Source organism: Saccostrea cucullata, unplaced genomic scaffold, assembly GCF_032062105.1.
Source record: "Saccostrea cucullata isolate Sc308-1 unplaced genomic scaffold, CSIRO_AGI_Scuc_v1 ctg455, whole genome shotgun sequence".
Taxonomy (NCBI): Eukaryota; Metazoa; Mollusca; class Bivalvia; order Ostreida; family Ostreidae; genus Saccostrea; species Saccostrea cuccullata.
The window spans coordinates 17725-40611 of NW_026923574.1; the positions used below are offsets into that span (position 1 = coordinate 17725).

General features: G+C 32.9%; 1 protein-coding gene across 1 annotated transcript in view; it reads left to right on the top strand.

The window, feature by feature from the left end:
• The first annotated feature begins 554 nt into the window (after positions 1-554).
• LOC134264392 (uncharacterized) overlaps positions 555-22887 on the top strand; it is a 34514-nt gene continuing 12181 nt past the window's right edge. Inside the window, exons 1-2 of the mRNA XM_062746684.1 lie at positions 555-608; positions 22532-22745. Of these exons, the coding sequence (XP_062602668.1) occupies positions 555-608; positions 22532-22745 (268 nt within the window). The remainder of the gene's footprint in view (positions 609-22531; positions 22746-22887) is intronic.

The following is a 22887-nucleotide window of genomic DNA, read 5'->3' on the forward strand; positions in this document are numbered from 1 at the left end:
TTCGACTATCGGATCATTAATTTTAATCACCTTAAGAATTTTTGTTTTCCAAATCTACTTGGAAAATGAAAAAAAAAGTGATGAATATTATAATTTTTCCATAAATCTTACTTTTCTGAGATTAAAAAGGTCGCAGCATACATAATTCATGAAGATAATTGACATTTCTGATAACCTGCTTGATAAAATTTGTAAGTGAAAATTCAATGTGACGAAAATGATTTATTGATCAAACTTATTTTTCTGTATATGTACAGGTACTCGGCATTAAATATTAATCGAATAAGGAGTCGAAGATTTCGTATTCTTATGGCCTCCAAGTACTTCCAGTACATTGATTTTTTTTTTTGCGTGACCTTTTGTGCATACCAGTGCGATTTCTGTAAAGTGCATTTTTAACATTAATATATATTAATATATATATTTAAAAATTTCTGGTGTACATAAATTTGTTGTCCAGCAAAAATACTGATATTTTTTTCCCTAATTACACATGTAATATGGTGCTTAGAAATAATGTTTTTCCCTTTAAGTTTTACTTTCGTTTTGAAGATATGGAAACTAGATTTACGGTGCATCTGGTCTTGAATCTTCTAATTGGAACGAAGGTAAATATTCATGTTATATATTTCACAGTTCTGTTTACGCATATCATCCATGTTTCATTCTTTATTATTTACGTTGGAAAGTTAGGAATCTCCAAAACAATAAAAATATCCCGAACCTCGACGTGTAACATTGTGTAATTATACAATTATTTATTCAGAAATAATATTAAATGTATTATACAACAACACAAGGGAGAACGCCATTTTGGAGTACTTCCTCGCTTCAACCAAGATTTTGTTATATTCCCTCTGTATTTCAACAACTCACCAACTCGGGTTTGTCTATTAATAATTCTAACAAGACATCAAGTTTTAATATCCCCTTGGAGCCTCTATGCTAGAACATGTTTATGTGTTTATTGTTAGGAACAGGAAGCCAAAATACATTCAGAAAACTTGGAGTTTAACGGCAAATTATAAATTTTAAGAAAAAAAGCATTCAAATTCCGTATTGGAATGTTAATCACAGAAGTTATGTTCGCCTAACAAGTGTTAATTTGGAGTATATTTTTATATTGAAGAGGATCTAAGGGGGGAATTAAATATATACGTTGCATTCATAAATGCATCACGCCCTAACATGTGTTACTTACTTTGTTTTCAAAAACAATGCAGTTCAAGTATAACTAATCAATACTGAGAGAATTAACGCCATGTATGTAATGAATAGCCAAACACTTTCTTGTATTTCACAACTTCAAATTTATAATTATTAATTTATGATCATATTTATGAATTCCGGGTTTCCATTGCGCAAAGAAACTAGCGCATCATAATTGCGCTTTGAGAAAACGTATTTTCTGTTTTAAAGCAATATTTCTACATAATGAAAAAATGTAACAAAACCTAGGAATAACAGGTTCAAAAAATCTAATAAGAAGTTTCATGTTACTGAATTAAAAAAAAAAGATTAAAATGCAAAAATGGCCGATATATATAATTCCAAGTAAGGCCATTCCACTTTTTCTATGTTTAGCGTGTACGTGCGCCTTGGGTTTTGACACCCCATATAAGAAAAAAAACAACATTAGGAGTCCTGAAATTGATTAATTAAGTCGAAATTTTTGAATTTTGTCAATTTCTCCAAATAATTCTGTACAGTAAGTTATTCATGGTGTATTTTAAGCATTTAATCCCTTGTATTTGCTTAGGAATAGATATTTCTTCTATTAAAGCAGTTAAGTTAGATCAAATAATTTGAATGGCGTCATTTTTATGTCTTTTAATTAAGTCTGGGTTTTATGTTTGGCTTGTGTGTTTTTTGCGAATAGGTAGGTAGGTTTTAGAAAGATGGGTGGACGCTAAACAGAGTAAAAACTTGGAATGGCCTAAATGCGTTTTGAGACGGTCCCTAAAATACCTAAACAATCCAGCTTTCACCGAAATTTAGAACATGTAGAATGTACACTAAGTCCTAATACGTTACATGTGGTATAAATTTTTATAGTTTCTCTATTGTAGTTTTCACACACAAAAAAACCTAGTCGGCTCCCTTAACAAGAGGTTAAGAGTGCCAGGTCAATTGTCTAACGTTAATAGTTTGAAATGTAAATATGGATTATATTAACATTTAGATTCAAATTAGAGTTTTACTCTTCTTTACAGCTGTATGTAGTTGCATCCAATATCTAAGAAATAAACAACGTTATTTAGTGAACATAGCATTATGAATAGCATAGCGCGCATCATGGAAACTATGCCAGCAGAGCAATTGCTATTCATAATGCCATGTTCACTGAATAATCCTTGTTTATTACTTATATTTGCACTCTTAAATGGTTCTAAAGAATATCAGAGAAAATCCCGGTATACATAAGGATGTGGCTTAATGTCTTCAGTAAAAAAACACACGGCTTTAAGATTAGTATACCTGATCATTGCACTTTTTCTATAATAAATCACATACATTTAGCCTTTTTTAAAACACAGTTATCAGTTACAAGCTGCGCCGTCGTCATATTCTCTTAATTTTTGTTTTGATGCAGATGTGACGTCATCGATCAACGTTATTGAAACCCTCTGACAAAAATCAATACTGTCTGTAATTTAACCTTATGATAAAAAAGAGAAAGCTTTAATAATCATTATAACTCCGGAATGCTTTTCTTTATGATTTTTTTTAAAAATATCTTTTTTTTTAAAAGTTGAAATCGTTCTTGAATTTTGCTTTTTATGAATGTTTTATCACCCAAGTGTAAAGAGTTATCGTTCTTTGTACAAACATGCAAAACTACGATAAGAAAAAATAAATAATGGCAGTTCTCTTCAAATTTTAAAAGTTTTATTATACGATTGAATACATCGACCAAAATTAAATTTTTAAACATATAAATCAGCAATTTTAAATTGTTCTGAATTTCTTTTTCCCAAATAGATATTATTAAAAACTTATATTTATTCCTTTTACTAAACATTTCATATATATACTTCTCAACACACCTATAAAAGTGTAGTAGAGCTTACACTATATGAGCGTTAAAGAGCAGAAGCAATTGCGTCTATAGCGCTATGAATGCAGTTGATCTCTACATGTTCATAGTGGGAGAGAGAAGTGGATATGTAAATATATGTTGATATATTGTAACGAAATGGTTCGTCATATTCACTTGGCAGCATTCTCCGGTAGTGCATGTATAGAATTCAGAATTCAAATCATGACCCTTAAGGTTTGGAGCGACCAAACAGGTCAGTCTAATTGATCTCACGTACTATGTACATGTAAATACACACGAAAAAGCATGTTTAGACTTACTTGAATTTTAAGAGGAAGAACAAAAATGACAAAAAATTAGCAATATCACATTGGCTGATTTTTATCATTTCGCCTTTCCTCATAAAATTCACCTGGCTTGGTATATTTTTATAAGGTTTATATTACACTTTTAGCGACAAGATAACATATTCCGAAGATTGTTTTCACCTGTAAACCTTTACTGAATGTGATTTGTCTATATTTGTTTTTTCATTGAAATATTACAAATATTTTACAAGTCTTTTTCATATTTCAATTCTTAGGGGAAAAAAATTATAAGAACCATGCACTTTTCTGAACTTGTGACATGATATAAAATGTTTTCCAAAGAAAAAATTGTTTTTATCATCTATCCTTAATTTTTAAAAGAGATTTTAGAGTGTGTTTTGATGAAAATCAGACATGTTATATGTTCAAAATCGGTAATTTGTTTATCACTTGCTCTGTGGGATTTAACCAGCAACAAATTAATGCATTTGTAAAATTGCATGATGCTTATTACGCTAAATTTGTTTTTTTTATTTGATGAATGAATTAAGTAGCAACTTCACTTAAACACTACATGTATAACCTTGGTTGGAACAGTTTACGCTTTATAAACCGCGAAGCGGTTTATAAAATCTGCTCCAACCCAGGTTATAGCAGTATAACTTTGATTGCTATTTAATTCATTCTTAACAATTCAATTTCCTATCGTCAAGTATTAAACAAGACAGACTCTCCCTTAAAATATCTTCAAATTATTCATATTTTGAATGTAACGACAAACGGATTGATACGTTTTTGATGATAAGTCATTGTGACGTAAGCAAACCAGATTTTACAATTTAGGTTAATTATTTCATGCAACCCTATGACTTGTTACAACCGAAATTATTTTTTTGTAACCTGATTGCAAATTGTTTCAATTTCTAGTATTCTAATTGTAAAAGGAATAGCGATGATTGTGCGATGTCGCAGCAAACATTTCCCGTATAAATTAGACCCCGTCTTATTGATGCAGGCTTGACAACGTTGCATCACTTTCAGCAGGGGCAAAAATATGCTTTATTAATGGAATGAATTAAATAGCAACCCAAGTTATTCTTTATAATCTAGGTTGGAGTAGTTTTAGCTTTATAAACCACAAAACATTTCTTACACTTTAATTTTCAACCAATATGTATGGAAACAAAGACAAATTCAAACTGTTCATAATAAGCGTAACTTCAAGCGAATTGATATGATTATGACGTAGGCAAGCTAGGTTATATAATTTAGATTAATTTTTATCCAATCAAACGACGCATTACAACCAAAATTAATTTATACGAATATGATATGTAATGTACTATGTAGTACATGTACCTGTACCTATTCATTTTGAAACACTTGAAGGGCAATTCATTGGATTGCTCGAAATAATTTTATTGGAAAGAAGCCCATTACGTCACATTTTCAAGTCTTTTGTATTTTATTTGAACCGGAGACATTACATCTCATAGGTATACAGTATTCAAACATAAGATTTGTACAGTCTATACAATATACATGTATTAATTGCATAACAATTTCATTTAATTATTATTTAGAACATCATTTCTTAATTGATGAGAAAAATATAAAAATTTGCCCAGGTTACATAGTTCTTTAGTATTTGTAGAACTCAATAGCTGTACTAATTTAAATACTGATGGTTTTTTAAAATAATAACACTTAATATATTTATTTCTAAGTTCTTTATATCGAGGAAATTTTAATACAAAATGAAATTCGTCCTCTATCTCACCTGACATACATATTTCACATTTTCTATCTTTTCTTTCTATATTACTATACCTTCCCCTTTCTATTCTTAAATCATGAGCTGATAGCCTTAAACGACTGATAGGTATTCTATACTTAGAATGCAATGGTTTTCTTACATAAGCCTGTAATGCAACATTTTCCACTAAATGTTGAAATAGAAAATATTTAGGAGAATTACAAATTCTTGCCATAATTTCTTGTTTACGTGTACAACAGTCATACATTCTTTGAAATATAATGTTCAGAGTAATATTATCAATACAATCACTATTACATGTATACATGTCAGCTAAACCAAGCCTTTGGAATTCCTTCTTAATGTTTACAATCCATTCATCATAATTTTCAACCATATTTTGATAACATGCTTGTAATATACAATTATCACTGTATTTTAATTGCACCCAGTATTTCAAAATTTTCTTTTTCCTTTCAAGTATAAGTGGAAATCTACCTGATTCACAATAAACTGCATCATTACTAGTGCTTTGTCTGACCTTTAAGACTCTTTTACAATAATTTAAGTGAACATTTTCTATGTCTTGACCCTTGTGAAATCCCCATACTTCAGCTCCATAACTCATAACACTGTTAACATAAGTATCGAATACAGCTAATTGTGTTTCTACATTAAAATGCAAGTCCCTGAATTTACTATTTACACCGTACATAGCTTTTTTACCTTGACATGAAAAATGTTTCTGTGTTTCAGTAAATTTTCCATTATAATTAAATAACATACCTAGATAATTAAACTGATTAACAACTTCAACATTGCAACCGTTGTATATCCAACGTTCATTTTCCAGTATTTTACGACTATTGCGGTAAAATTAATATTTTTGTCTTTTCAACATTAACAGATAGATTCCACTCCGTTGTGTATGTATATAATGCATCCAACATTCTTTGTAAACCCTCAGCTGAGTCAGATATCAAAACAGTATCATCTGCATACATCAGTAAAAATATATTTATCATCTGCAGTTCGATTGATGGACAATTATTTGTAATAAAGTGACGTTCAAAGTCATTCAAATACATAGAAAATAATAATGGTGATAAAATTTCACCTTGTAACACACCAGACGTAATTTTGAAATACTCTGTTAGTAAACTGTTATATTTTACACATGCCTTAATATTATCATATAAAGATTTAATAATACAAAATAATTTCCCTTGAATACCCTGAGTACTAATTTTAAGCCACAAGTTAATTCTATTGATATAATCGAAGGCTTTTTGATAATCTACAAAACAACAATAAAGTTTTCTTTTGTTCCTTAAGAATTTGTTAACTAATGTCTGTAGAACAAATATTGCATCAATGGTACTTGCACCTGACTTAAATCCAAATTGCGCGTCTATAGTTATGTTATACTCTTTATCCCAATTCATCAGTCTATTATTTAATATGCTTGTAAATAATTTAGCCATGCAACTAACAAGTGTAATTCCCCTATAACTATTAGGATTATTACTATCCCCTTTCTTAAAAATTGGCACTATACACCCAGTAGCCCAACTCTCTTGATAATGGCCTGACGTAAAGATTTTATTAAACAACATGCATAAAATAGGCATGAGTATTTGTTTACAATGAATGAAGAATTCGTCAATCATGCAATCTTCTGCTTTGCTTTTATCATGTTTTAATTTATCAATAGCATATTCAATTTCTTGTTCCGTAATTTCCTGATCTAATTCACAGTATACTGATGATTGTGTCTCTACGTAATTAAATTCATTATTCCTGTTGTTTTCGGTATTCATTCAAGCAAGGTTTTGAAATGTTCTAAGAAATCGTTAGCCGATAAATCTGAACTTACTTGCCCCTTCTTACGTTCAAACAATTTGTAAAAATTTTTTGAGGTTATACTTCCGAATATACTCGATTTTATTATTTTGATGTCTCTCATAATTGTGTCTACATTTTTTCATAACTTTCTTGTAAGCTGCTTTTTTATTAACTAATAATAATCTATTATCAGTAGATTTCTGAATATTGAAATGGTTTAGAGCTGTCTCATATTCTATGTACTTTGTCTTACACTCTTCATTAAACCATGGTTTATCTTCAGTATGTTTTGAATTAATATTTCTATTCATATTAATAGATCTATTACTCTGTATAATTTTACAGTATGGTAGAATTAAATCACATAGTGTTTTACTAAAATTTTCAACACACTAATTTTCTTCTTCTGTGCTATCAAACGAATGAATCAGACAATCAGAAAGCAACTCATAGTTGTTATTGAGGGTAGTATTTATCTGCGTTACATTTTCTTCAACCCATTTTACTGATTTAACAAGCTAATTCAGAGAATTCGTGTCCCCCGCTTAGGGAAAAAGTCGGCTCCCCCTGACTGAATTTGTAGAATTATTAAATGTATACATGTATACTGAAGCAAATAAAATACATGTATGTCAATATTCATATAAAGATTTGATTGCTTATTCTTTATTATCTTTATTTTGTGTATAGAAGATTTTTTTATATGGAATATTTATCACACTGTAATGATGATTTTATAACCTCATAATTTTTTCATTTCACATGCTGAATACTATCATTTAGTTAAAAAAAAAAGTATTTAAAAAAAAAAAAAAAAAAAGGAAATGAACATTCGACAGAGATTCGATCCCGGGACCTCTCACATTTGAAGCGAGAGACATAACCACTAGACCACGGAATCGCTTTACGCGGTGCAAAGTATATGCAGAACTGAAGTCACATACATGTATATATTCATGTTTTCATGTTCGATATTCTCAAATTTTTACATAATCCATGGTGTTTGATTTATTTAGCCTTTATTAAACAGTTCTAATAGATGTAATAAGAACATAAAGTCCGCCGAGAACCTGTTTTATACGCAGTAACTCTCCTTATGCCCCTGCGCTAAAAATAGCGACATGTAATGCAATAAATACTCATAAAACAAACGTGACGGGACAGTTTGAGAAGGGTGTAAGATGTCTTAGGGAGTTTTGGTATAAAATTACATTGCATAAGCTTAAAATCTTCTTGAAATATCGCCCGGAAATGATAGTGTTACACACAGACAGAATGTATAAATTTACGACCTTGAACTTTGACCTCAAAATTTATAGGGGTCTTTATTAGGCCACAGGGAGTTGTTATGTAAAATTTCATTGCAATAGCTCAAATGGTTCTAGAGATATCGTGTGGAAACGAAAGTGTTTTAACAGACAGAATTTGCTTATTTATGACCTTGACCTTTGACCTTTTGCCCTCAAAATCAATAGGGGTCTTCTTTAGTCCATAGGGAGTTGCTATGCTAAATTTCATTGCAAAAGCTCAAAGGGTTCTCGAGATATCGTGTGGAAACGAAAGCGTTACAGACAGACAGAAAGACGGACGGACGGACGGACGGACACACATTTGGTTATATATTGGGTACATCAAGTCCAAGTCCTATTGGATACTGCTTATTGGATACAAAAAAAGTGTACATACGAGAATGCATTATTTGGGTAGTAACTGTTCAAATCTTATTGGATATTATTCCCAATGTCCATATTTTATTGGGTTTTTCTTATAATTCTTCATTCATTCCAAATTTATTATATTTTTATTGTTTGCTGGTAATTCAGACAAAACTGAAAACCTTTGGCACATAGGGAGTTGCTATGCTAAATTTCATTGCAAAAGCTCAAAGGGTTCTCGAGATATCGTGTGGAAACGAAAGCGTTACAGACAGACAGAAAGACGGACGGACGGACAGACGGACGGACAAACCCAAATTAATATCCCCCACTTTTCAAGCGGGGGACAACAAACGGGGCGGGGCACTTTGAGAGGGGCGAGAGACGTCCAAGGGAGTTTTGGTATAAAATTACATTGCATAAGCTCAAAATCTTCTTGAAATATCGCCCGGAAATGATAGTATTACATACATACAGAATGTATAATTTACGACCTTGAACTTTGACCTTTTGACCTCAAAATCAATAGGGGTCTTCATCAGGCCACAGGGAGTTGTTATATAAAATTTCATTGCAATAGCTCAAATGGTTCTCGAGATATCTTGTGGAAACGAAAGTGTTTTAACAGACAGAATTTGCTTATTTATGACCTTGACCTTTGACCTTTTGACCTCAAAATCAATAGGGGTCTTCCGTAGTCCATAGGGAGTTGCTATGCTAAATTTCATTGCAAAAGCTCAAAGGGTTCTCGAGATATCGTGTGGAAACGAAAGCGTTACAGACAGACAGAAAGACGGACGGACGGACGGACGGACGGACAGACGGACGGACGGACGGACGGACGGACAAACCCAAATTAATATCCCCCACTTTTCAAGCGGGGGACAACAAACGGGGCGGGGCACTTTGAGAGGGGCGAGAGACGTCCTAGGGAGTTTTGGTATAAAATTACATTGCATAAGCTCAAAATCTTCTTGAAATATCGCCCGGAAATGATAGTGTTACACACAGACAGAATGTATAAATTTACGACCTTGAACTTTGACCTTTTGACCTCAAAATCAATAGGGGTCTGCTTTAGGCCACAGGGAGTTGTTATGTAAAATTTCATTGCAATAGCTCAAATGGTTCTAGAGATATCGTGTGGAAACGAAAGTGTTTTAACAGACAGAATTTGCTTATTTATGACCTTGACCTTTGACCTTTTGACCTCAAAATCAATAGGGGTCTTCTTTAGTCCATTGGGAGTTGCTGTGCTAAATTTCATTGCAAAAGCTCAAAGGGTTCTCGAGATATCGTGTGGAAACGAAAGCGTTACAGACAGACAGAAAGACGGACGGACGGACGGACAGCTGGACGGACGGACGGACGGACAAACCCAAATTAATATCCCCCACTTTTCAAGCGGGGGACAAAAACCGTTCTACCTGATTGCTCTTGACCACAAACAACCTCACTTTCTTTATATGCACCACCTATAGAAAAAATAATTGGTGCGTGGTCTGAAAAAATAGAAAAATCTCCTAAAGTAAAATCTACAATATTACTAGCGTTTTCACTCTTTGTTATTAGATAATCAATAGCACCCCTACTAATGTGTTCGGAACCTTTTATTTTTCGGTGTTCTGCAAATTATAAAACCCGATGAGTTCAGAGTAGCTATGGCAGTGGCTCTGGCGAGAATAAGCGAGACTTCAGCGAGATAGGGTAAATTATTCACGGAAATGTGGTTAGGAAGTGACTAGCACGTGGAAGCATGGTACTCAGAAAAGTTATGTTACGTTTCAGTTTTCACCACCCTAGAATCAGCTGATAATATAGGTAGAAATGTACTTCAATCAATCGATCTCTTTTACATTCATTCAAACTTACATAAGCTAGTATTCTCTATAATACAATTTTCTGCAGTCATGAATTAAATTTCTTTTTGGACAAATATTTTTTGCATGGGAACCGGGACTATATTTGTTGGCGTCAGATTAGCAAATGAGGCACCAGTATTATTTTAACTGACCAATCAGCTGAATGAGTATTGCATTATGGGTTACTACGAATACTACAGGAATTTTACGCTTGAAAAAAAGGAAAATCTTATGGTAACTGAAAAGCATTTTTAAAAATATTATTTTCATGCTTGTAATAACAAACAATTCATTTGTTAAATAAACGGCTTAAGTCTAAGTTTCTGAAAGTGATACTGCACAAGCGATTTGCGTCTGTTTTAATTCCTTTGTTGTACTATCGGTGAATACAATTGCCAGGTGAAATCCCTGGCTGAACACGTGATCACGAACGTAAACCAAGTTTTGTCCATTTAAATGCATAAAAGATGCTGCTCGTTTTCCTTACCCTTGAAGCGCTGATGTTCTAAACTAGACACAAACTACATAGTTTCTTATCTTTGTATTTTGTTCGTAAGAACATTTTTTTTTATTTTGCACTTCCATTAACATGATCGTAGATTGACCTGAACTACGTGTTCGAAGTAAAATGTAAACATGTATTTGGCGTAAACGTTGCTATTCATTCAACGATTGGTCAGTTGCTCGTGGTAAGATCCTCTGTGCGCATTTATAAAATAGCCATATAAGGCAAACAAAGGTTTGTCAGTGTAGATGATAGTGCACATTTTTTACCAGCGAATTGGTCACTAGTGGGCTTTAATTTTCGCCGAAGAGGATAAGATATATTGTTATTTTAACACCCCCTACTTTAGCCACCCGTTATCAGTTGAAAATATGAAAGTCTTTCAGAAAGGTCTGGAAACATTTATAACAGGACATGTTTTCAAAAGAAACAGGCTATAGCAATATCATGTTTACTGCCAATTTTATTTATAAAACCGGTTCTACCCTATAACCTTTGAATAGATCAACCTAAACCACGTGCATTGAATTTATATCACAATAACATTAGTAGGGGTGAATAGTACTCATACCGTTTGCACCATAAAAAGTGATACCCCCATGTTGATCATTTTTATGTCTTCCATTGATTATTCGCATACCAGTGGTTTTACACAAATCTATCAATTTTCTACCAAAATTATTCACAAAATTATCACTGTTGTTCCTTGTAGACTCGTTTGTATCTAAATCGTAATCAGTAAAAGCTTGTATGTTATCTGTTATCGATTTATTTATCATATCGTTCCTTATAAAATCATCTAAGTTACCACATCTAGCATTTAAGTCTCCTGTTAAATAAACCTTTCCCTTGCTAGCAAATCTGCAAATTGATTCTTCTAAATACTGAAAAATATCTACATCTTCTTTTTTATAAAAAGTACTTTTTTTCTGGTGGAATGTAGCAAGAAGCTAAATAAATAGGCTTTTCATTTATATTTGACTTTTTTTCTAATTTCTAGCCAGATAACAGTATTGCAAAAACATTCTATAATATTAACACTAATACTGGGCACGTTTCTATAAAAAATGACAATACCTCCCCCTCTTCCACAATTTCTAGGGAAAGTGTAACAATTGTACTCATCTAAATTAATACATAATTCATCACCTGCACAGATCCAGCATTCTAAAAGAACTATAATATCATACTTATTTACAATATTTACAAACTCCTTCTTTCAGCTTTTGTCTAATACCCTTATTTACATTCCAAACTATGAACGAAAGGTTAGAAGTGAAGTCACTGACCTCTCTACCTCTACAAAGTTGATCAGTCACATGATTGCTGCGGCCGCACTCGCGATGAAGAACGTCACGCTGCTCGGCTGTGGCGGCCACGCACTCCTATCTGAAACCCATTGCAGTTCCCTGCGATGGAGCGTGGCTCTGGTTATTATTTGCGTTCATATCATAGTCCATAGGATCGTTCGTGTCCCAGTCTTCTTCCTCTGCGTACATGTCGCTATGATTGTCCGGGTCATACTGCCGACCGTTCACAATTAATTTATCGCGCACAAGTTTGACATGCGCCCCCTCGCTACGTAGTTGGCGCATGATTGGTATGAGCTCCCGTCGACGTTTTTCCATGGTCACTGGATATTGTCTATGTACTTATGTCTTAGTTCAGAAGTAACTTTTTAATTAAGTCTTTCCTATTCTGTATTGTTTTATGGATTTTGAGATTGAATACTGTTCGTTAACTCCATATCCTTTAGGAACAAGGTTCCCCTTTGCCATTTGGGCTCTGTGAATTTCTGAAAAAAAAATCTGAAATTGCTTTTAGTTAACAATGCATTGAATATCTGACTTAGATCTTTGGGATTGCATATAAAATGACGTAATTTTCTGGCTAGTCCATGCATTTTGACGTCAGGAAATGCGTCAATTTCCTCATTTTCTGAAAAAGTCTACAAAAACGGCCAATTTTCAAAGCAACGTTTTGATATTTATTATAGAGTGCAACCTCTGATCTAAACTTGTATATGATAGAACTGTTTCTGAGTATTAAAAGGCATGTTTTGTTTTATTAGATTAGAGGGTGTGCTCATATTTTTTTCTTCACTGAAACTAATCAATTATACCTGTTTACATTTAAATTCAAGAACAATGTTATTTCATAAAGCCAGTTCTCCAAGACCCGGACTTGAAAGAAAAAAAAAATTAATAGGAAATGAAAACATCAAGTCTTTATTTTTGTAATGCTTCGAATGGAACATCAACTGCCATACATGTGTATCTACAAGGCCATTTTATGCAAAAAGTGAACGGTTTACCGAGCTCTTTGAAATATTTATAACAACAGTATCCAATAAACTGGCATTCACTCTTATGGACAAAAAGACCCTTGTTTTATTGCAAATCCACACTTGCAATGGAAATTAAATATTGTTAAACATTTTTAATGTCTCAGATTATAATTATTTTGTTTGTTTCAGGTTGCATGAGAAATGCCATCTTTTCTAAAAAAAAAAAAAAAAAACTAAATAAAGTGCCCCGCCACAGCATGATACGTCCGTCAAATATTGTTCAATAATCATAAATTGTTAAGAGTGCAAGAAAATTAGGTAACCTTGATACACAAATTTTAATGATTTTTCCATTCCTTATCGTATTTGGTTTGCATACATATTCTCTGATGTACGTAGGTATTAATTAAACCAAAAAAAAAATCATATAATTATCAACTGACTGTTTTAAAGCTTAACAAATACCCGTTTAATAATGACTTTTTTATGATTGATTTTTATGATTGACCACGGATTTTTTCCGTTATTTCCTGATTATGACAACGAGCACACGGCGGGTGTGACCGGTCGGCAGGGGATGCTCACTCCTCCATGGCACCTGATCCCACCTCTGATGTTTCGGAGGTCCGTGTTTGCTCTGCTCTTATTTTGTATATTTGTTTAATGGACGTTGAGATTGAATACTGTTCGTTATTTCCATATCCTTCCTTATGCTAAAGCCCAATAAAAATTAAAAAAAAAATATTTTTAGACTATATTCAGACTATAAAATTCTGAGTGAGTCACATGGCACTCTGCAATTTTTATGCGCTCGAATAGATAGATTCGGGGCGTATTTTGTTTTTTCCTATCTGTCTGCTTGTCTGTTTGTTGTCAACTTTATCCTTTGCCATAACTTTTAAACAGTGAAAGATGAGACTTCTAGTGTCTAGTGACACCTAGGTCATTGACCTTGTGACCTTGACAGTGACCTTTATCCTAAAAATAGCGTTTTCAAACTTTTGCCATTTTTTTTTAACCAGATAGGGACTTCATATTGTAAAACAAGAATATTTTGCGCGCTGCTAATTTTAGCTCCTTTGGCGCAAAAGCCTCTGAACGCTAAAATTTATTGAGCGCTAACAAATTTCTAAATATTTATTTTTGTGTGTGTGTTAAACCAGAATGCGCGATTACGTAATGTAGAAGGGTCGTTGGATTTTATATACACACTAGCACTGTACATGGTAGGTTCGATCGAGGAAGTTCTGCCAAATTATAATTTAATAAAACTATAATTCTTAACCTGGTAGTTTTTCATTAGCACCCTCAAAATTCGGCTTCTCGGTGTGTCAATCATCTATCGCCTCGAGGTAAATAATACAATCAAGCATGCCGATTGAGCTTGCAGACAATACCTGATTATAATCACCGTTTATCCAAGTAACTTTCTTTTGGTGCATGTATCGTTTTGATATGAAAAACAAATTGTCATAATTCTCCACTTCCTTTAATGAAAAAAAAAAATAAAACAAACTTTAACATTGTGTCACGTCCATGTGATTGCAACACCACGGTAAAGTTGACAAATGTTTACTTATATACGGGGCCCGGAGTGCTATTGTGTTTCCGTGCTTGACTAACTAAAAAGTCAAATACGGGTGGGGATAAAAAAAAAAAATATCACATTTGTACGTTTAAATGACACGTGCAAGCACTAACATTTATTTGCGCCAATGTATCCCTACTTGCATTTGCGCTAAAATACGTATGCGCCAAATTTTCACGTTTTACTTATATTAATAATATTATTATACAATATTAACACGGTTTTAATCATCCATTGTATTTTGCAACATAAATTTGTGTAAATTACATTATACCAAATTTATCATGAAATTTTAACAAGCCATCAAGAATTTTTTTACAAAAAAAATTTTCAGGCCAATTTCTTCTGCCCAAATCCCAAAAGATATAGCAGTGCATCATCAGAAACACTCTACCAATTAGCTCCTGACAATAAACTCCTTACTTTCTCCCTTATTCGGCATGCAAATTCTGCTATCAAATTTCTTCTTGACCAGTGCTTGATAATCATGCCCATGGGAGAGATGGAATTTCTTTCATAACAAAACATTTATTACAGATTGCTATGAAGTATATTATAATTTTTTTTTTGCCTGATTTAACATTTTTGAACAAGAATACTGCATTAATTTAACATTTTTAGCTCACCTCAATGAAGTTCGGGAAGTTTATGTAATACCCTCGGCGTCGGCGTCAGTGTCGGAGTCCAGGGTTAAGATGAAGTTTTTTGGAGCATTTTATTTTTAAGTACTTATATGTCCTATATTGATTAGACATGCATGAAAGACGTTTCTAGTGTGTTTCATTGTACCAGTCAAAGTTTCAGATGTTGCAGTTTCAGCAAAATTATGACCAGGTTAATGTTTTAGAGCAGGTTAACATTTTTTGTGCAGTCTTTGGTCTAGGTCTCATTGTCGAGTAACTTGAAGCTCAGCTATGTGTAGGAAGGTCAGAGCTCAAATTCATTGTACGCTATATAGACGTTTAATTGTGACGTCATGGACAATTTAACGTGCCACAAAAAATTAATTAAGGGGGAGGGGCCTAATTTATACGGGAAAAATAACTGTGACGTCACAAAAAAATATGACTTTATGTATTTCTCATAATAATAAACAGCAAAAAAAAAAAAAAATCAATGCATTAAAAAAATGCTAGTTAAATCCCAAGTAGCTGGTTATAAACAAAGCACTGATCGCTATGAACTTGTAAACATGACGTCATTTGGGTAAAAATGACGTATTTCATGTGCTATGAGAGGCAGACTGAAGAATTTTTTAAGAATGAAAAATGCGTTTTATTATTGAACGGAATATCATTTACAGGTTTCAACTAGTCGATTAATACCAATGTATATCCTTTGTTTAGTGCAATTATTCATTAACTATCAAGAGAATGTATTTTATTAATTATGTCGTGTTTTTAATGTACAGGTTACGTATATTTTACAATGAGATGCCTCATAAAATCGTACTTTTGCAAGGGCCTACACCGAATAGATCAGAACCATTTTTTCGATTTTTAAAGGATATTTTTCTTAACTTGAAAAGTGCTGCTGCTTTCTTTTAATAGAGGGCGTGATTTTATAAGTACACAAAATATTTGGTAAATCAAACATTTTGACATTGGCTTATTTACCTGAAAATTTAACTATGTAAACGCGAATCATAGTCAAAGTAGCAGCACTTTTTAGAAGCCACAAAGTATGCAGAAAGAATTAATAGCTTGAATTTATAATTTCAACTAGGGTATGCCCTTGCGATATTAAAAGAGGGTGTTGCAGTTCTTTTGTTATTTTCCCTAAATGTGTAGCAGATTAAAAGAAGAATTTTTATGTTGCAGAAAGTCATATTAATTCTTTTCAAATGCATCAATTTATAGCACAACGAGAAACAATATTTGGAAGCTGCGTATTAACTTCCATTTTGCCATAAAATGATGTGAAAATTAATCTCACCGCAAAATATATCAGATTTTCCGTTTTTAGCTCTACTGGTCAGAGATCAGAAGAGCTTATGCAATAGTAATGCGTCCGGTGTCCGTCCATCTGTCTAGCTGTCTGTCCGTCTGTCTGTAAACAATTTTTCAAAATGCTACTCCTCCTACAATTTTAGTCTGATTTCAAAATTACTTGGCACACAAGTAGACTACACTAAGATACATAGAATAGTGCATCGGTTTTTAATTTCGATGAACGGTGTTGCCATGGTTACTAAAAATAGAATTTTCTGAGAAATTCCTTTAAAACGCTACTCCTTCTACAGTTTTGGTCTGATTTCAATATAACTTGGCACACAAGTAGACTACACTAAGATACATAGAATAGTGCATCTGTTTTTGATTTCGGTGAACGGTGTTGCCATGGTTACTAAAAATAGAAATTACTAGGAAATTCCTTTAAAACGCTACTCCTTCTACAGTTTTGGTCTGATTTCAATATAACTTGGCACACTAGTAGACTACACTAAGATACATAGAATAGTGCATCGGTTTTAGATTTCGATGAATGATGTTACCATGGTTACTAAAAATAGAATTTTCTGTGAAATTCCTTTAAAATGCTACTCCTTCTACAGTTTTAGTTTGATTTCAAAATAAGTTGGCACACAAGTAGACTACACAAAGATACATAAAATAGTGCAATGGTTTTTGATACAAACCAGTAGAGCTACAGTCTCACAGAGACTTCTGGTTTGAATAGGGAATTCCCACTGTTCTGAAAAAGTGCCTCCTTGAAACAAAAAAATTTTGATATATACACAAAGAGGCAGGAATTTTCTTCAAAACTGCCATTTCCGATTTTTGTTTCAAAGAGGCACATTTTTGAAAAACGCAAAAATTGAATAAAAATTATTCTACAAACGAAATCCAAAATGTGTACACTAAATAACACTTGAAATTTAACGTGTCCGAAATGGTCTAGTGTATATGCTGGTAGATTACCAATTCGTACAATTAACAGAGCATGGGTTCGGGTCCCAGAATGGATCATTTTTTTGCATATATTTTTTTTCTTCTTATTTTTTTATATGTAATGGTAGTGTAATGCAATTATATATTTTTTGAAAGAGAGGGAATGTCAAGAAGTTAATTAAGTAATAACTATATGTAGGGTAAAATTGTTTTCCTTTGTATGCTGTGACTTTAAACTATATTTAGTTTTGTCTTGGAAAAGAAAGTTACTGTATTGTTTAAATAATTTATTTTTTACATACTGTACTTATTGGAATTTTGAATAATTCTGGTCTCTTATTTAGTAGCTAAGATTTGATTTGAAACAAATGAAATGTCTTGGATGTAGCACCAACAGTGTGATAATGAGACGCAGTTCTATTTCACGAAAAATATTTTTGAATGATGTCTACAGTACATGTATATCTTTCAAAATGCTGCTTTAGCCATTGTGCTTTTTGTTCTTCCAACCTTTTTCGTGCAAAATAACTAGGGATGTCAAAATCGTCAATAATTGATATTCGAATATTCGATAGCAGTATTCGAATATATTCGAATATTCGATAAAATAAATTCATCCTTCATTGTACAATTTATAAATCTTCACTTTTTTGTCAAGCAATAAACGTTTTATCCCATTATTTTGGAATAAAATTTCAGTTAGAGTTTTTAATGCAGTGTAATGATATTCTGAAATATTTTACGGAATATATGAAGATTTTACATCCAAAATGTAATGATTTTTTCTGAAAATGCAATGGATTATTTACAGAAGTTCCAGATTAATTAATCGTCTTAACAAAGTAAACATTGATAACCCCTTTTGATTTAAACAACACAGATCAATTATTTAATGGAGAAAAGTTAATACTAATTAATTTTAGCTAATTAATTTCCTGATTATGATTTTAAATGACGTATATATAAACAAGGAAGTCATGTGTTTACTGTAAAAATTTGTCCTTTTAACAATACAAACTAATTAAAAGTAGTGGACTTTGTTATACCTCTAATTAAATATATGATAAAATAAATATTTTATTAATAGATACACTCTTCACACCTTTAGGGTAATCCAAGAGTAGTGTCTTTTAATTTTGTTTTAACTCATATTGCTTGTCAACAGTACGAATTTGATTCAATTTCTGAGAAAACTTGCCAATTTTTTCTATCTTTTAAGAGCTTGTGTACTTAAAATCCGAATATTCGAATCATAAATTTATATTCGAATATCAACTCATCGAATGAATATTCGAATATTCGAATATTCGTTGACATCCCTAAAAATAACTAAAGTGTTTTGCTGTTTCAGGCAGGAAATACTCGCCGTAAACATAGTCCTCTACTTAGCTGTTTCTATATTTAGACATAACGAGGGTATTTAAATGTCCTTCTCGATATGTAGGGAATAATCACGAGTTTCTGCAACACCATCTTTGTTCATGACCTAAATATAGTATCCGAATTATGCATTCACCGCGTGACTGTCCATCGATGGGACCAAACTTCATACAGTACAGAGTGGGTTATTCTATGCTATAAGTATTTAAGTTCTGTGATAATAAAACAGCTTAATTAAAATAAATTCAGTTTCCAAAAAAAACCCTTGTTTGAACATCTATTTTCCCTTGATTTCTCATAGTAGGCCTGTATGCCCTTGCACTATCCCCATTTCCTTCATTCAACTTAACAATTCTATTTTTATACAAGTCACGTGACAAAAAGCTAAACATGCGATATAACTGTGCTGTGTAGGGCCAAGTCCTGTCCATTATGGATAACTATCACGATTCTCCACAAGGGGTTTAACCATGGCGGCCCGCCATGGTTAAATCTATGTGCGTTATGCATGATTAAAATCGGCTGCCGCCATGGTTAAATTTTATTGCATTTCAGTCCTGACACCTACTTTTTAATGACTTAAGTAGTTAATTGTGTTTATACTACGACTGCCATACACCTCGCATGCCTCGAGGAAAAACCAGGTTTTGCTAAAACAAACACTGCAATATAAAGAAAAATAGAATATTTAGAAAAGGGACACTGGTCCAAATCTTCGTTTGTGTGTTAACTTAAATGAAATACTACCCAATCATCAGATTTAGTCATATTTAAACAAAACATTTCATACAACAGGCTGCAAAAAGTCTGAATAAAATTGCCATGGTTACTGTATCAAAAGTTTTTCTTTAAATTCCTTCAAAAGGTAACTACAATTTTGGGCAAATTTTGATACATTTGTGAAGTAAGCTTAATAATCTTTTTTTTTTAAATTTAAAATTATTTTCAGCTTTTGAAAGTGTTGGCTATTTCAACATTTTGGTGTTTCTGTGGTTAAAGTTTAAAAATTAAAAATCAATCTTTGATTATTGAAGGTTGGGATGACTAACACGTTTTCGTGTTTTTGGTCACATTTAACCTTCGCGCAGCTTCCTCCTTGGTTAAATTTCCAAATGTGGAGAATCCTGACTATATTACATTTTCTACGGGTATTCAGTAGCTTTGTTACAATTTTAAAAAAGAAATAATGTATATTAAAACAGTACGTGCTAAGGTCACATTTTCCATATCGGTCCTTAACATAGCCGAGAGCCATCTGTTGACCAAACTTGCATAGATGATACATCTAAGGATGCATACTACCAAACTTGCTTTGGATGCTGAATCTGACATACTTTTCCGCATGCGTAAACACGTTAATGTTTTTGTTGCAGGTTTCATTTCAAAGATATTATGAGCCCTATTATGACCAATCTTGCATGCATGGTATATCTTAGGATGCATACTACCAGACTTGCTTCGAATGCTGAAACTGACCTTTTTATCCGGTTGAGTGATCAGGTTAGTCTTTGGTGCAAGTTTCATTTAACAGATACTATTAGCCCTATAATGTCAAAACTTGCGTGGATCTTAAGAGACATACTACCAGACTTGCTTCGGATGCTGAATCTGACCTACATTTTCCAGTTAAAAAAATGTTTAAGTTTGTGATGCAGGTTTCATATCGAAGTTATTATGAGCCCTATAATTACTAAACTAGCATGGATGATACATCATAGGATGTATACAACTAGACTTGCTTTGGATCCTGAATCTGACCTACATTTCCCGGATGAGTGAATAGGTCAAAGTTTTTGGTGCAGAATTCATTTCCAAGTAACTGAGCTTTTTAATAACAAACTTGCATGGATTATACATCTAAGGGTGCATTTTACCAGGCTGGCTCGGATGCTGATTCTAACCTATATTTTCTGGATTAGTGAAAAGGTTAGTTTTTTATACAGGTTTCATTTCCAAGTAACTTTGAGAAATGTGTGAAGCAAACTTGCATGGATGATACATCTTAAAATGCACACTAATGGACTTCAGATGCTGAATTCGACATACATTTTTCAGATAATGGACCTGACTGGTAAAAGTTATGGGTGCAGGTCTATTACCAATTAACAATAGCGCTCATATAAACCAAACTGATGTATCAAGAAATAAAACTCTCAAACTTGCTTCAGATGCTGGGTTTTAATTATGTTTTCATGATGATGAAGTAGTTTGAAGTTTTTATAAAGGTCTATTCCATAGTATCAAATCAAAATTGCATAATTTTTTTCATTTTCGGATGAACACATTTTGTTGGCTAATTGTGTGACTTTGTCTTACTTAAAGACAACATTCGTTGAGGTAAGCTCTATAATCTATGACTACCTATATTTTAAGATTGTGTCAAAAACTAAAGAACATTTTTTTTATATTTCACATAGGTTGCGACACACCTTTTTCCGGAGATTTATAAATTTGACAAGTTTATGAGTTTCAGGTCTTTCTAGTTATAAACCGAAAAGATTTTTTTCATATTTGGCTAAAGCATCTTAATTAAAGGTCAGAGCGACTTAGCTACTTTTAGTGCGTGCCATACATTCTAACCAAAATGTATCAACTGACAGGATTGAGAATTGGAGACCTAAATGTATCAAAGATATGACCCATGCAGACATTAAAAGGCTAACAGACGAACGGACGGACATAGAGACTATAACATAATACACCCGTCTTAAGACAGGCGTATAAAAAATCCCGAAAAACAAAAACGTTAACACGCATACATGCATAAAGAATGAAGACGTCTGCAATGAATGATTACCTATGTATAGTGTTTATAGAATAAAGTTAAATTTATAATAAAAATATTCTAACTTCAACATAATATCATGGATACTTTGGGCACCTTTAATTTATTACATGTAGTTATGAACATTTCTTATATTATCCTCAGGGAATAATAACTAGATTGATTGATTGATTGTATATTGTTTAACGTCCCTCTTGAGAATTTTTCACTCATATGGAGACGTCACCGTATGCCGGTGAAGGGCTTCAAATTTAGACCTATGCTCGGCACTCAGGGCCATTGAGCAGTGAGGGTTCTTTATCGTGCCAGCGCCTACCGTGACACGGGACCTACGTTTTTAAGGTCATATCCGAAAGACCCGTGACTTTCACTTCTGATGCCGAGCGCTTGGCGAAGGAACAGTCGCTACCTATTTTTACGTCTTAGGTTTGACGCGGCGCCGGGAACGAGAATCGAACCCGGGCCTCCCGATCACGAAGCGAACGCTCTACCACTAGGCTACCGTGAACGGTAAATAATAACTAGATTATGCACACATAATGAAAATAATTCATTAAATGGCGTGTCATAGTTAGGCAAAGTACTACATGTACATTTGATGAAGACAAAATTTACTGTTTTTCTTTCAGGCAATTAATTCATGTGAGAAATCTATTCCTACTCTCGCCTACGTAAAAGAATGTCCAAAAACGGAGGAAGAATGGTTTGCTGCAGCTAAACGAAAACAATGTGATGTTGTAGAGCAGAGTTGTTCTACTGCAGACAATTTTCAATACCACTGCGTAATCAACCCTTATGCTAATGCCACAGTCGAAGTATGTGCTCCTGTCCGGAATATCATCGGTATGTGGCTGTAGATAGATAGAAATATGTATTTGATGCATATTCGTGTACGTTTTTTTAAATGCATTAATGCATGCACAAAATCTACTGAGTAATGGACTGCTTATTCATAGTTTTTTTTTTGCAAGATCTTCTTCATTAT